General features: G+C 43.1%; 2 protein-coding genes across 36 annotated transcripts in view; one reads left to right on the top strand and one right to left on the bottom strand.

Annotated features, from left to right (window-relative positions):
* Positions 1 to 75: 75 nt before the first annotated feature.
* Positions 76 to 6,761, top strand: Exosc8 (exosome component 8). Of its 2 annotated transcripts, none has more exons than NM_027148.3 (11): positions 76 to 432; positions 1,108 to 1,144; positions 1,274 to 1,337; positions 1,709 to 1,782; positions 2,695 to 2,740; positions 3,223 to 3,328; positions 3,414 to 3,459; positions 4,269 to 4,365; positions 5,555 to 5,675; positions 6,140 to 6,246; positions 6,547 to 6,761. In NM_027148.3, exons 1-11 carry the CDS (start codon positions 416 to 418, stop codon positions 6,660 to 6,662), a joined length of 831 nt encoding a protein of 276 aa, NP_081424.3. In that variant the 5' UTR covers positions 76 to 415; the 3' UTR covers positions 6,663 to 6,761. The 2 variants fall into 2 exon arrangements, with proteins under 2 accessions (NP_081424.3, NP_001157042.1); NM_001163570.1 differs by having other exon boundaries at positions 3,211 to 3,328.
* Positions 6,677 to 15,987, bottom strand: part of Supt20 (SPT20 SAGA complex component) — a 36,004-nt gene continuing 26,693 nt past the window's right edge. For 13 of the 34 annotated variants that reach the window (XR_001783729.1, XR_375560.3, XR_003954366.1 and 10 more), the window contains 5 exons: positions 14,979 to 15,034; positions 12,800 to 12,919; positions 9,365 to 9,470; positions 7,744 to 7,871; positions 6,677 to 7,096 (listed from right to left, as the gene is read on the bottom strand). Coding sequence is in view for 23 of the 34 variants with exons in the window: in XM_006501801.1 (XP_006501864.1) it covers positions 6,959 to 7,096; positions 7,744 to 7,871; positions 9,365 to 9,470; positions 12,800 to 12,919; positions 14,979 to 15,034 (548 nt within the window). In the remaining 11 variants the exon portion in view is untranslated. The remainder of the gene's footprint in view (positions 7,097 to 7,743; positions 7,872 to 9,364; positions 9,471 to 12,799; positions 12,920 to 14,978; positions 15,035 to 15,987) is intronic. The other 21 variants (XM_006501804.2, XM_030252729.1, XM_006501808.2 and 18 more) reach the window with 5 other exon arrangements.

Raw genomic sequence — 15,987 nt, 5'->3', positions numbered from 1 at the left:
TCCCCGCAGCGCCCCCGCGCGGCTCCGCCGAGGACTGCAGGCCGGTCACCGAGTGCGGCAAGTCAAAGCCCTGGACCTGTGCACTGGCTTCACCCCTCGCGCCGTGCAGAGCAGCCATCTAAGGATGCCCGGCGCCGTGGAGGGTTTTAGGGTCACCCCCTTTTCATCTCGTGCGCCTGCGTGTGTGTGGGAGTGTGTTCGTGCACAAGCGCGCGGGCCCGTGGGACCCCGCGAGATTGGCGACTAGCGGGACGCTCGGGGTGGCCGGAGCTGGCGTTAATGCCTCGGGCGCAGGAACACGGTAGCTGCACTTCCCTAACCCAGGATCCCTCCGAGTGCCCTGGGCTGGAGGCACGCCTGGCGACCGGAGGGCGCAGGCGCGGAGGGCTGCGCAGGCGCAGAGCGGGCCGGAAAAATGGCGGCTGGGTTCAAGTGAGTGGCGGCGCGCGCAAAGAGGGCCCGGGTGCGGGTGTGGCGCGCGGCGGCGGGTGGGGGCCCCCCCGAGGACTCGCGGGGCCGCGGGAGGGCTCTGCCCACTCGAGGCGCTGAGGGACACTGCATCCAGGACGGCCCGGACCTCTTAGCCGAGGGCCACGCCGCTCTCCACGCAGGGCCGCCCTCGGAAGGGACTGGGAAAGCGTTGGGCGCGCTCTGGTTAAACCCGGAGCCGCCCACGCGTGCAGCCTGCAAACTCGCGTCTGCGGTGCGTGCACCGTACCTACCTGCAGTCACTTGTGGCCGCGGGTCGGCGAGGAGGCCAAACGTATGTACAATACACTCTTCCGTGGTAAAGTTGTGGATGCTGGCGAGTGTGGTTTATAACGGCGCGAAGTCACGCTAAGGTCCCTGCTTCAGAGCACGAGTGATGTGACTGACACCCAGGTTGACCCTCTTCTGGGTGTGCCAAGGGCCTCTGTTCCTCCTGACTATGGCACAGTTAAGGTCACCGCTGGAAACCGGTTGCTGCTGTGTGGCTTTTATAAATACGGGCCACACAGTTTCAAACGCCTGAGCCTGTCGAGATCACGCCTCAGACACCACACTCTCAAGTTCTGGGTTTCTGCTTTAGGACGCACTGACTGAGACACGTTTTAAACATTGTTTCAGAACTGTGGAGCCGCTGGAGTATTACAGGAGATTTCTGGTGAGTGAAGGTGGTTTTGTACGTTAGAGCTGTGGGTAAAAACACCAAGCTTCGGTTCATTTAAATGAATGAGGCTTAATGCTGCGTACCCGAAATACATCTATGACCCGTTTCCTTATAAACATTTAGAAGGAAAACTGCCGTCCTGATGGAAGAGAACTTGGTGAATTCAGAGCCACAACTGTCAACATAGGTGAAGATAAACTTCCTTTTAGTTGGGTGGGACATCCTTGGTGTCACGTAGTTTTTCAGCCAGCTCTACTATGTCTAACGCAATCGGGTGATGTTAAGAGATTTTTATCATCACACCAACCTTGTAGTTGATCTAAACTTTAGTTCAAATTGGGAGACCGAAGAAAAAGATGAAAAAACGTTAAGTAGTAATATCATTTTCAAGTCACTGACCTGAACCGGTCAAAAGTTTCAGGGGGTGGGTGGGTGGGGGTGGGGGGAGTTTCAGAGGCAAACAAAAAGATTTAAACTACTTTGTAGGAAACTTTGTGGTTATTTTCTTTTTTTTTTTCTTTTTAAAATTTTTTATGAATACCAAGTTTACCTTTCCAGGTTCAATCAGTACAGCGGATGGCTCTGCTCTCGTGAAGCTGGGGAATACCACGGTCATTTGTGGCGTTAAAGCAGTAGGTTTCCTGTATGCCTGTAATGTCTGAATTCCAAGTTAACTGCATGCTTATGAGGTTGTACTTGATCAGGGGCTGGTATTTGGAATGATATTCCCCAAGGTTGGTTTTTGTTTTTTTGTTTTTTACATGTGAGCATCATTAACGCTTTACAAGGTGAGTCCTCAGCACGTCACACGTTAGGGTTTCAGCAATATCGGTTTTGAAATCGACTGTTACAGTGACACCTTTAGCCATCGATAGCTTTTGTTCGTCGTAGGAATAGTAACTGTCTGCTGAGCTTTTTAGATGCTCTACTGTTACCAATCTCTGTAAGTAGAAGGTAGGCAGAGTCTACTGACAGAACCTGTGCTTTCTCACGTTTCACTGAGCAGCTTTCCTCGTTTAGGTCTGTGGTCAAGCTGAAGTAATAACTGTCAGACCACATACTGCTTGCCAGGATTATACCTGGGACTTAGTGGCACTGTCTCACTTGGGCCCTCAGGAGTAGGCAGGTACTGTTTATCTGTCCCTGTGTCAGCAGAGGAACTTGAGAGATAAGTAACTTTCCCCAGCTCTTGCAGTCTCTTGTGTGGATCTATAGCTGCACTGGGCTCTTATTGCTATATACCTCGCTTCTAGCCACTACTGGCTCCCCAGCCTGGTCATGTCAGTGTCGCTTGGGGATTAAATTCAGATTTGGCTGCTGAACAAGTCATAGGGTGGGCATAATCCCACTGGTCCTCATGGATGAGCAGCACAGTTTGATTACACTGCCCTTTAACCTCCCTGGGAGTCACTAGGAAGGCAGTGCCAGCATCCTTAACATGGGTTAATTGGCTGAAATGGTCTCTGGCACGGCCTCTGTGGATGACTAGAATGTCATCGTGTTGCGTGGCTTTTCTCACTGGAATACATTGTTTGCTTTTGTAGGAATTTGCAGCACCACCAGTAGATGCCCCCGATAGAGGATATGTCGGTGAGTTAAATGCTCATAATTTTAATGAATTATAAGTAAGTTGAGAGATACCTCTGGCAGTGAGGTAATTGAGGTGGATAGCAATTCCCAATGTTCAAAAATAGAATAACGACTCCCCAGCTCCAACCCCACAAAGCTTTCTGCTTATCAGAAGATAACGGAGAGGGGAAATCCCAAGAACTTCAGTTTGCCAACCCTGTATGGACAGGTTTTTATTTACATATTCAGTTGCCCTTATTCAAAAAGCCAGTATTGCAGATTAAAATCCTGTCTATGTTCTATTTAAAGTACTGGGCAATATTTTTGGTCTTGGATTATCTTTTCCATAGGTGGGAAACAGCATTTAAAACTTGAATAGTTGGATGTGAGCAAAGAGTCTACCCATGGCCAGTCACAGTGTCCCATGCTGGGGAGCAGTCCCTTTACTAGTAACCAAGCTGTCAGAGCTAAAATTTAGTTCACAGCTGCAGTGTTTCTTTCAGTCCCTAATGTGGATCTACCACCGCTGTGTTCTTCGAGGTTCCGGACAGGACCTCCTGGGGAAGAGGCTCAAGTAACCAGCCAGTTCATTGCAGATGTCGTTGACAAGTAAGGCTGTTAGGATAGTTTTACCACCATTCATTATCGCGTGGTTTGCCTTCCCATTTACTGTGTTCTTTATCGTTACATCAAGCTCACAGGTGATTAAGAAAGAGGATTTATGCATTTCTCCAGGCAAGGTAAGAGCAGCCTGCGCTTTTATGAGCTCTGAAGTGGCCATGTGGCCTAACGGGGTAGTGGAGATTACTCAACCTTAAACCCTGACATTTTAGAGTTTAGAAGGAATCCTGCAAGTTCATTTGACCCTGTATTTGTCTAAATAAACAATTGCTTCATAAATCCTTTCCAGCTGGGTTTTATTTAGTTTAATGAGTTAGAGTCACACTATGTACCCGGGCCGGACTTTCCCTCCTCCTTCTGTATCTTACCAAGTGCTGGGATTACAGACAGGTGTATGCCATCATGTCATGTCAACAAGTAACAAATTAGCTGTCTAGGAAGCTAACTTTTAAGCTAAGGTTACACACATACACACCTTCTAACTAAGGAAAAAAAAGCTTTTATTCCTTATAATAGATCAGGTTTTACTTAAGCTGATATTTATGGATACCTCATAGTATGTCCATACATTGGTTTCCCTTGTGAATTTATAGTGCTATTACTATAAAATCTTCATTCCACGGTAGAGAGCACATATCACAGTAGCCCTTTCACTGGCTAACGTAGCAGCAGGCATAAAGCTTCCTCTTTGTACCTATAGCTCTATTTAGGGGAGTAGACAGGGTTGTCTCTTGTCGGTTTGCTAGTCAAAGCCCAGCTTTCCTAACCTACTTTGACTTCTACTTTATAAAAAGTTTAAGGGAAAAAGGGAGATCTTAGGCTTTCAAGTCTATCTTGTTTTGTCTAACCAGTGGTTCTGTAATTCTTAGGACTGAGGAAAAAGCACTGTGCTATTACCAGGTCTAATTTCTTCTGTCAATTATTTTAGCTTGCTTGGGTTCTATACTGTGACCTCATTTGTCTAGACTACGATGGGAACATTTTGGATGCCTGCACATTTGCTTTGTTAGCAGCTTTAAAGAATGGTAAGCAACCTTAATAAAGATAATTTTCCTGCTAATACAGTCAAGAGTATAGCTGGTCAAACCATTTTCTGGAGATTAAGGTATCATTCATTCACATGATTTTTGGTTTGAGAAAGCATATACTACAGCCCAGGGTGGCCTTGAACTCTTGTTCCGTCTGCCTCCCAAATGCTGATAATATTTTAAGTATGAACTACGCTGCCCAGGTTATGCTCCTAAATTATAGTCAACTCTACAAGGCTTTCTAAGAGTGTCCTTCCAAGTTTTATATTTTAGTTCTATAGCCTTTTAGAATTGCTGTGATCTCTCTGCCAGTAGTCATTGGGGCAGCAGTCTTTCCCAGAATCCACTGACTTGGATAGGGGATTCTCACTTGTAATTCAGGTGGCTCATGCAGACCGACCAGAAATACCACTTCTGATAGTGTTGATTCTGAGTAAGGGCCCAGGTACTTGTTAATGTCTTAGAACTGCACTTGTGTATATTCCAGGTCATTCTACATTGCTGAATTGGTAACACTAAGCCAGGCATGGCTGTGCGAGCTTGTAATCACTACACAGGAGGAGAGGAGGATGGCAATTTTTAGGCCAGACTACAAAACAGGGCCCTCTCGATAAAACATCCAGCTAATTCAGAGAGGAAGATGTAGTTAATAGAGAATTCATGTAGTCCTAATTAAAACTCAATCCAGCCTGCTTGCTTCCTCTGTAAACAAAATAGTGCCAAAGAGCAGCACTTTAAAAGTGTGGATGACCAAAATGAATGAATGAATAGGAGGTACTTTAAGACTGCACACCTTTAATCCCAGCACTCAGGAGGCAGAGGCAGGAGGATTTCTGAGTTTGAGGCAGCCCAGGAGGACACACAGAAACCCTGTCTCATGGAAAATATGCAAAACAAAGGAAAAAGTCAGCTTGGCTGGATCATAAGATGTTCTGAAAAGCAGTTTTCCCTGTCGATATTTACATCCATTGTTATGACATGCTTACACAACACTCTATTAATAGTAGGTGAGTAGCACACAACTGTTAGCCCACAGTGAGTTTCTAACCAGATGGCCTCCTAGTGAGATCCTGTCAAAGCTGTCAGTAAGTGTGTTGGATAGGTAAAGGGACGGAGGTAAAGTTAGGCAAGCATGGAAAGCAAGCTGTATAGCAGACCCACTTCATGCTTCCTTGCCCTTCTCCAGTACAGTTGCCTGAAGTTACTATAAACGAAGAGACTGCTTTAGCCGAAGTCAATTTAAAGAAGAAAAGTTATTTGAATGTTAGAACAAACCCAGTTGCTACTTCCTTTGCTGTGTTTGATGAGTAAGTAAACCAAATGTAACATTCTAGGTTCCAAGTTAAGGCCTTGTTTTGTGATGATTTGAGCTGTGGCCCTTGGTCAGACCTTCCACTTGCAGAGGCATTCTGATATATAGAACCAGTTACTTCCCCCTAGGTTTCCTTACGCTTTTCCTGGTGGTAAGGGGATGTATGGGGCCTGTTCACACTAGGCACGCGCTCCACTGCTGCCTATGCTCTAAGCCTCGCTACAGTGTAATTTTCTGAAGCTGCCTTCAGTCCTTGCTGAGGATGATGTTCTATTCCCAAGCTGAAGAGTGAGGTGTTTACAAGGGCTCCACTGTGGGGTGCTGCTGCTCTGGCTTCCTCCAGTCCTGAATGAGCTCTTCCAGACCCAGGCTGAAGCAGGCATGTCTTTTAGAACTGTTTGGAATTAGTCTGCCCCTAGAATTGATGCCCACTCCCCCACCCCACCCTTTTGAATGTAGCACTCTACTGATAGTCGATCCTACCGGCGAGGAGGAGCACCTGTCCACAGGAACCCTAACCGTAGTCACGGACGAGGACGGCAAGCTGTGCTGTCTTCACAAGCCAGGTATGTGCTCCCACTGCAGCTCTAAGACACTGGTGGGGAGGAGGTGCGCTGGCCAGTGCAGTGTGGGGTGTTTGACTGTTTAGCTAATAAAAGTTTATTGTTATTGTAAGTGTTGCGCATCATTCTTAAAATAAGGACCTATCTGTCCTCTGTAGGTCTTCCTAATAAAACTAACCTGCACATCTTGAGACTACAACAATTTAGATGATCTGTTTGACTTAAAAACAAACAAAAACCATTTGTCATGATTTTCAGTTTTCACAAAATGATGAAAACACCAAACACTGGCTGATTTTTCAGGTGGGAGTGGGCTGACTGGAGCTAAACTTCAGGACTGCATGAGTCGAGCGGTAACGAGACACAAAGAAGTGAGCAAGCTACTGGATGAAGTAATTCAGAGCATGAGACACAAATGAACAGACACCACGACTGCAAAACAGCTGTAAAAATTGTATTTGTTACACTGCACAGGCTTTTTATACTAAATAAATACCTAATTCCATTCTTTGAAAGATATTTCTAGTCCTTACGTTGTTTCTGCGATTGGTATGTACAGGAAAACATTTCACCATGTTTCCATGTAAGAATCACAGGGCTGTGCTTCTGTGTAAAGTGTGCACACACAGCAATGCAAAATACTGACATCTCGGGAAAACAGTAGAAATACAATTCATTCAATGGTCGTGTTTGTAAAAAAGAAAAAAAAAATTGCTCAGAATTTTGGAGTAGTTGGCATGCCTCTCTTCATTTTACTCTTTGACTGGCTGCCTGTGTGCCGGTGACGATGTAGCTGGGCTGTTTGTGCGGCTGCTGCTGCCATAGCCATTTGGTGCTGCAAGAATCGCAACTGCTGCAAAAGGGAGGGGAAAAAGAGATCATGTTATGCCAAACGCACAGGTGTAGCAAGGTGCTTCCCCAGGAGTGATGAAAACAGCCAGAGAAGGAGAAGGCAGAGTAATCAAGGGGACTGCCCCAAACCAGGACAGTGCAGGAGCCTGCTGAGGGCCTGAAAGCAGTACATTATCTGTTCCTTAGCCCTGGCAATCCGTACTGCAGTAATGCAGCAACTTCATACAGTAATGTCATACAGTAATTCATAGCAAAATAAAACCAACCAAGTTGTCTGATCACAGTATGCTGACATACTTTCCTAAAATGGTAGGAACAATGGTCTAAACACGTATGACATTTACTAACAGGAATACTTTCACAGTACAGAGTTATAAAGTTCATAATTGGCACTTAAAACTCTCAAAGTACAATGCACATTAAAAGGATGTGTGGAATGTGCCACCAAGACCTTAAAAAGGATTTAAAAGGTAATTGTTATACACTCACTGCTCCAAGCTGACTGGCTTTTAACATGTCAGACTCTAAATAAAGTTACTGAGCAACTGCTTCAGCCTATCAGACAGGAAGGCAGCCCTACAGACAGGCAGTGTACGGTACTTGTGGAGCGCAGTGTCTTAGGTAACCAGAGTGAAGGTGCTAGATTACTTGTAGTTGCTGTTGTTGTTGTTGTTGCTGCTGCTGCTGCTGCTGCTGAAAGGCAGAGGAGAGCTGGAGTCTCTGCTGAGGAAGGCTTTGCTCAGGTCTGTTCTCAGCAGAGCCAAGCTGAGACAACACTACAGAGGGAGAAGGGGAAAGCAGGCCAGGCAAAACAGTTAACCAAAGCTAGAAAAGGACAACACAAAAACTAGAAGCAGTACAATTCGAGTATCAAATCTCAAAGCTTTCAGAATAAACCTAATCTCCTACTAATTAAGGGTATATCACTGATTCCTGGACATTCTAGCCATACAGAGGGAAGGGCATTCACAAGCTAAGGTACTATAGTCTCATCCCAGGCTGGCCTCAAACTCACTATGTAGACGAGGTTGATCATGATGTCCTGATTCTCTTCCCTCAGCTGTACCCAGCTGTACCCAGCACTCTGCAGTGCTGAATACCCCAGCACCTTAGCTACACCCTGCCTCCCTCCACAGCATCCTTTGGTCGCCACGCAACTTGACACTGGGCTTGGTCAAGAAGCCACCCTGACATGGCATAAAGTGGTAAGTCTTTTTAAAATACAACTTCCAGTCAGCCAGCAGAGGTGAACTGGAATAAGCAGCTGACAGGGCCACCCAATCAGTCCACATCCTCAGTGCAGGCGAAAGGCTGAAGACCTGGCCTACGTGACTCAGTTTTTCTGAAACCGTACACACTGTCAACATCTGTCTACAATTCTCTTCACAAACCATACACGGCTGGTGTAACTGTGACCTGGGTGACACAGGGATCTTACTTACAAATCTGCATTTGGAAGTTCACTACTTCTAAACTATACAACTCTAGTAAAAATTATTTTCAAAACAAAGATATTGATAACTCCTACTAAGGGACATGTAAATTTGGAAGCCAAGTTATAGAAATCTAAAGGCACAGTCAGCACTCGAACAATCACTGACTGATTCTCAAATCCCATTATAGCTTTGTTAATTTTTTTATAAAATTCTATCACATGGCTTATTCGATTCAATTCAATTGCTTTTGGTTTATTATTTCCTACTGAAAGTGGGAGCAGTCAAGTTAGTTTCATTTTTATAACAAGTAGCTCAGAAGTTTTGCTAATTATGAAGATTTAAGTCTTGTAACTACAAACAGAAAAAAAAAATGCAATCTAGGCCAGGCGGTGGTGGTGCATGCCTTTAATCCCAGCACTTGGGAGGCAGAGGCAGGTGGATTTCTGAGTTCAAGGCCAGCCTGGTCTACAGAGTAAGTTCCAGGACAGCCAGGACTACACAGAGAAACCCCTGTCTTAAAAAAAAAAAAAAAGCAATCTAGGAAAATGTGGTCTTAGGTAATCAAGAAAACAATTAACCATTTACAGTACAAACAATGAAAACTGCTTTGACAGCTTTCTAGAAACTCAGAAAAATATGTAAAAGTTTGCCAGCTAACCATTGTAAAAAAAATATTATTGTTAAGACCAATCTTTTTAATCAACTGCCAAATTTTTAAAGGAAAAAACTCTTGGCCAACTATTACTTCAGTGTTTTTCGGATTACTGCTTGCAAGGAGGAAAGGTAAATAATTTACACAATGAGATCTCAATAGGAAGCAGGGGGATACCTACCGGCTGCCTGTGACTGGGGAAAGCCTCCTACTCCAGTAAGGTTAATAACGGCAGCTTGCTGAGCAGTTAAGGCCTGTTCCTGCGCAGTTAACCCTTGTTCAGAACCCTGAGAAGGGGGAAAAAAGCAAATAGCTTGTACAAAAAGGGCAACTTTTTCTGAGCCAGTGAAAAGACAGCTTATGTATGAGAAAGAATTAACAGTAGTGTAGAAGTAGCAAGAACTAAGAAAGTACTAACTATGAAACCCAGTCTTCAGAATGAACAATAAGCAAAAAACAAACCCTAAAATCACAAACCTTGTATCACATCCAGAACAGTGCTATTGTAAAATAAACTCAAAATGCAAAAAGAATAAATAAAATAAAATAAATAAAATGCTGAATTAGAATTACTCAACTCAGTAATCTAGATATTATTGGGCCTGTGGCTCTGGCAATCCCAGTGCTTGGATCTAATGCAGAACTACAAAGCTACCCTGGGCTACATAGCTACATAGTAAGGTTCTGTTGCAAAACACACACACACACGGTTTGTAAGACAACTTAAAGATAAACTTAACTTCAGGGCCTTTGGCAAAACAACTAAATAAATAGGATTATAAGAGTTAAAATAATCCAGGCTGGAGAGACAGTTCAGCAGTTAAGAGCACTGGCTGTTCTTCTAGAGTCCACATGGAAACTCAGCCTTTTTTTTTTTTTTTGGTTTTTCGAGACAGGGTTTCTCTGTGTAGCCCTGTCTGTCCTGGAACTCACTTTGTAGACCAGGCTGGCCTCGGACTCAGAAATCCGCCTGCCTCTGCCTCCCAAGTGCTGGGATTAAAGGCATGTGCCCGGCTTGACTCAGCCATTTCTAACTCCAGTTCCAGTGGACCCAACATCCTCTTTGGCCTCCACATGTACCATTCAAGTACATGGTGCACAGATATACATGCAAGCAAAACACCCAAATACATAAAAATATTTTAACAAGATAGACTCTTGTCAGCCCTCTCAAGATCATATAAAGTCAAAGAAAGAAAGAAAGAAAGAAAGAAAGAAAGAAAGAAAGAAAGAAAGAGAGAAAGAGAGAAAGAAAGAAAGAAAGAAAGAAAGAAAGAAAGAAAGAAAGAAAGAAAGAAAGAAAGAAAAAGCATCTTAATAAATTAAAGGAAAGACAAAACTGCAGAACTCTTAAGAGGAAATTAAAGGAGAAAGGGCCGGGAGTGGTGGCGCACACCTTTAGTTCCAGCACTTGGGAGGCAGGCGGATTTCTGAGTTCGAGGCCAGCCTGGTCTACAAAGTGAATTCCAGGACAGCCAGGGTTATACAGAGAAACCCTGTCTTAAAAACAAAACAAAACAAAACATAAAAACAAAAACCAAAAAAAAAAAAAATCAAACAAACAAAAGGAGAATAGGGTTTGTTAGTTTGACTTGGCAACCATTTCTCCAAACAGGTATGAGCAGAATGTACAAAACTGCACAGGACAGACCAGAGCCAGAGAGTAACCCAAAACAGGAGGAATTACTAGGAATTTCTCATATCGAGTATGTATACATGTCTTCAATTGAACAACACAAAAATAAACAACCTTAGTTAAAAAAAAGAAGATAGGCCAAGGATTTGGATATACTGATTTTTCAAAGAAATGCAGAGAAGCTGTCCTACTCCGTCAGCCAGGGAGATTCTCACCTTATACTCACTTGGACAGCAGCTACTCAAAACAAAACTGACTGAAACAGGAAGTGCAGTGGTAGAGCCACATGCCAACCTGCAGGAGGCCCTGAGTCTGGTCCCTACCACAAGAAACTGAGCAAAACAAGTAAGAAAAGCCCAACAGCAGAAGTCAGCAAGTTAGTTAGCCGGCAGTGGCGGTCTGTCTGGACAGTCTGTGCCCTGGGCCACAATGCCTGATGTCGAGGATGCAATACAATGCAGCAGGATAGTGAAGAACAAACAGTGGTGAAGAACAAACAGTGCGGCGTCTCCAGAAAGGAAGGCAATCTCTGAGTCCCAACAAGTTCTGTTCACATATCCAAATGAATCATCTGTCTGGTGTCACAATAAGAGAGACAAAAGGACATGCGGACTAAGAACCGGCCTCCCTGCATGGTGCACTCAGGATGATTAAGATCAGAAGCACAGCACACACTATGATGGCTGCCAGGGTTTGCGCTGAGGAAGTTATCAGCTCTTTATAAAGTTTCAATTTAGCTGGGTGGTGGCGCATGCCTTACCAGAACTGGTGGGGTGGGGGTGGGGTGGGGTGTAGAGACAGGTTGATCTCTGTGAGTTTGAAGCCAGCCTAGTCTACAGAGGGAGTTCTAGCACAGTCAGGGCTATTATACAGAGGAAACCCTGTCTCAAACAAAACAAAACAAAACAAATGAAAAGTTCCAATTTTGCACAATAAAATATTCTTTGTGCAATGATGTGAATGTACTCAATACTACTAAAATGCAAACTTAAATAGGCAAACAGCTGGCAGGTTCACACCTAGGTGCTGGAGTAGAATGACTGCTGAGTTCCAAGTTATGTTGCAATACAGAGTAAGAGCTTGCCTCAAAAACAACAGTAACAACAAAAACCTCCACCCAGTGAAGGCACTTGTCCCCAAGATTGACCCCAGAACCCAAGAGTGGAAGAAGGTAATAACTTCTTCCCACTAGTCCTCTGACCATCACCATCCCCCACACATGGACAGAAAGGAAACAAGCAACATTTGTTTTTAAAAAGTGTAAGAAAGACAACTAGACCTCTTATCGGCAAAGCAAACCCCTTAGTGTGCTAAGTATACAGGAAAAGTTTTCAACATGTCTCATCTGAGAAACCTACTAGAGGGTGAGTTTCATCCACTGAAGACTTGCAGGAGTGCTAGGCAAGAGGGTGGCTGGGTAGTTCTCAGCATCAGCTGAGATACTCAAGGTGGGACCCAGGAATAAGTATGCTTAGTTTCCCAAATGATTCTACAGCATATTCAAAGTCCAGGCACACTTCTCCCTTTCTCTCCAGACTTCAATTTACTGCTGTTCCTATTTAATTACATCCTGACTGGCAATGTGCAGTATCTGCTGCTGCCTGTTCCCACTGCCTAATACTTCCCAACAACGCAGACAGATCTATTACAACAGCAATCCATTTCTACAAGCAGAAGATAATAGGCTGGTCAGAAAAGACACTGTGAGGTGGAGTCACGCGACTGACTGCCATTCACCGTCTGGCTGTGTGACACTCTGTAAGATGGACACCTACATTCAAAACAGCTATAATTAGAATAACTGGCAGCTACTGATGTTAATAAAAGAGAAACAACTCTGAAACTATTTCTTCCAACAAATTAAAACAGCAGAAATATGAAAAGTTCTAAGTTCTATAGTGAACACACACACACACACACACACACACACACACACACACGCTCGCACGTGCGCACACGAGTACTAAAAGAATCCCATACCTGCTCCTCTGGCTGTTGGGAACCGGAAGCTGCAGGCTGCTGAGGTTGTTGTATAAAGTGAGGGAGCTGCGTCTGCTGCTGTTGCTGCTGGGTGTTAAAAATGAGTGAACCACCAGGAAGCTATTCAGGATTTAAACAAGAATTAGCTGCCTTTCCATTGTTTTCATGTGAAGTATTTACATTTCCTTAAAAACATTCATGGATAATTTACTAGAAGTCGGGCAATCTTAGGTTCTGAAGAAAGACGAAGACAGCAAGAGAAGGCAGGCGTGATGACGGATCAGCATCAGCCTCTGTCTGGCTTCCACACAGAAGCAAAACCAAGCAAGCTGCCTGCCCTGCAGCAGGCGACACCCAGAAGTTATTTTTAAGTCCTACTGCTTTTTGGTGTATATTTTCAAATACAAATCTTCCTGATTCAAGTTAATAGTATCTAGATTTACAGCTTATTATTAAACATTTATCACTTCTCATGGATCAGCACAAATGATCACTGCATGTGCTATGAACTGAACAAACTAACAGGGCATAAGGACACAGTGTAGTGCTAGTATTCCTAGCACTTGGTAGGCTGAGGCAAGAGAAGGCAGAGTTCAAAGGTAACCTGAACTTCACAAGCTGTCCCTGTCTCAAAAGTTAAAAGGGTACAATTCAGAAATGTATGTAAGACAACCCAGCCCTTAAATTTGTTCAAGTCTTGCCAATAGCCCTACAATTACCATTTAATATAACAAGAAGTTCTAGGGATGAAAACAAAGAGCCTTTACATGGAGACTAAGTTGCTCTTATTTTGAATTCAAGTTAAATTTAAGAACAGCAATCCTCTGGTTAAGAAAACAGAACCCACTAAATCTGCCATTGTCCATGCTCGGGACTTCTTTACTAGCAGACAAGATGGCTTTGTCCACATTTCTTGTTATCTCTGTCACAGAAGGCTTAAGGTGCAGGTTAACACAGCATGAAGGAAATTGATTCTAATTAGAGCAGTGCCATCTCTAGCTGTGTGCACATTAGCAGTGATGGCTATGCAATTGGTCTGCAGGTACTCACAGGGTATTTATACCAGGTACAGAAATAGTTTTAGTTCATAGCAGACTTCTCACTCAGTTATGACTGGATATGAAATTAGCTCATCTGCCAGGTATTGCTATTTCCTAATAACCCACAGCTTGGCATTATCATTAGATCTTTATTTAGCTTTGGGTCTACCTTTTAAGTTCTCTGTAGACAACTATCCATTTTCCAAGTTACTAGCTTAAAGGGCCTTGAAGAAGAGGGTAAAACAAGTTGAGAGTAACAGCAGAAAAGTGCAGAAGAACCAGCAAACATCTAATAGTACATAGAGTTCACATTTTAGAGAGCTGAGCACACGCTCAAAGCAGAGGGGGCACTATGTGGAGGAAGCAAGAGGACCATCATGGAAGCAGCAGGTTAGGAAGAGGGGTGAGTGTAAGTATGGAAAAGAACACGTGTAAAAATGTCATCGTGAAACCCATTATTTTATATACTTGCTAACTAAAAAGGATTACATATAAAGAAGGGGATGTGGAACAAGCCAGGGTAACTGGATAAGTAACAAGGAACAGGTGGAGGGCCCAGCAAGTAAAGAGCTAGCATAGGACCCAGCCCGTTCTATTTAGTTCTCTCCTCTCTCTGCTAGGCCTTCAGGCCTTACCCATGGGAAACAGGCTCGTTTTCTGTTGCTCTATGGGTAGGGTGACAGAGTAATGTAAAAAAGGCAAGGCCTCATCATCAGATATATATTAGACCCAACAAACATTTACAGAATGAGAAGCAGCTGTCACTGTATTAAGAAAGCATAATCATTGATGGAGAAAATAACGCATTCACACATTTTGAAGCCCTCAAGCACAAAAACCAGGACAGATGTCTGCAAGTGTTCCTGCTGCCACTTTTGTAGGCAGGTGCCTTTTCAGAAACTCCCTTTGGGGTAGCTAGCTCTTGCCCAGGCAGGGAGTAAAAGACAATGAAAGCTTCACCAATAGAACACCCTTTATTATTATTATTATTATTATTATTATTTTGCACATAACTACATAAAGGTAGCACTACTTAGAAGATTCCAGATAAACTTCAAAAGCTGACATGTATAAATATACATTGTTTTTTAAAAATCAAAATATAAAAATTTCAATCAAAAGTATTGTTTCATGTTTACCTGGAGTAGATTTAAAGGTCTGAGACTTGAAGTATTTTGTAAACCAAATGGGATACCTGTTAAATAAAACTAATGGTTATAATGGAACTGAAAATATTACAGATGAAAATTTATACTTCGACATGTGAAAATACATACTGTCCTTTCTCCAAATGACTAATTTACACATAATTAGTTTTAAAACCCTTGCACAAAAGAACCATTTTATTGTCAACATTGACATTGTATCTAAGATGTGAGGCATTAAAGACTTTCACTTCTCTTACTATTGAAAGAAGTCACCTAGGATTACGTATACACCACGATGGTAACAAAACTACCAGCACCGTGCAAGCACATTAACTGTCAGCGGCTTACATTCCTCCACTACATACAAAAAATGCTAAACTTTGCATACAAAATACCAATCACCAAAATGTTAAAAGAACATACCCTTTTGGGTGTGGGTATATATATGTGTGTGTGTATGTGTGTGTATATATGTGTGTGTATATATATATATATATATATATATATATATATATATATATATATGTATGTGTGTGTATATGTATATGTGTGTGTATGTGTGTGTATATGTATGTGTGTGTGTGTATATATATATATATATATATATATCAGGCCAGCCTGATATGAGTTCTAAAACAGCCAAAACTACAAAGACAGACCCTGTCTCAAAAGTCCCCACCTGGCCTCTTCAAAAAAAATATGTGAAATTTTTGTATACATCAGTCTGGATACAGATTAAAACTTATCTAGTAAAGTGGCTTGTACCTGTAATCACAAGATTTGGGAGGAAGAAGTGGGAAATCTCATAAACAAAAACATGTTACATATGTAGTCTTCTCTTAGGTATTATTTACAGAAGAGATGTAGAAAAATTTGAATGTGATGCCATCAAAGGCTTGTACAAGAATCTGAGCCAGAGCTGGGCAATGGTGGCGCATGCCTTTAATCCCAGCACTTGGGAGGCAGAGGCAGGCGGATTTCTGAGTTTGAGGCCAGCCTG

This window comes from Mus musculus, chromosome 3 (assembly GCF_000001635.26).
Source record: "Mus musculus strain C57BL/6J chromosome 3, GRCm38.p6 C57BL/6J".
Lineage (NCBI taxonomy): Eukaryota > Metazoa > Chordata > Mammalia > Rodentia > Muridae > Mus > Mus musculus.
This window is presented reverse-complemented; position numbering and strand designations above follow the sequence as displayed.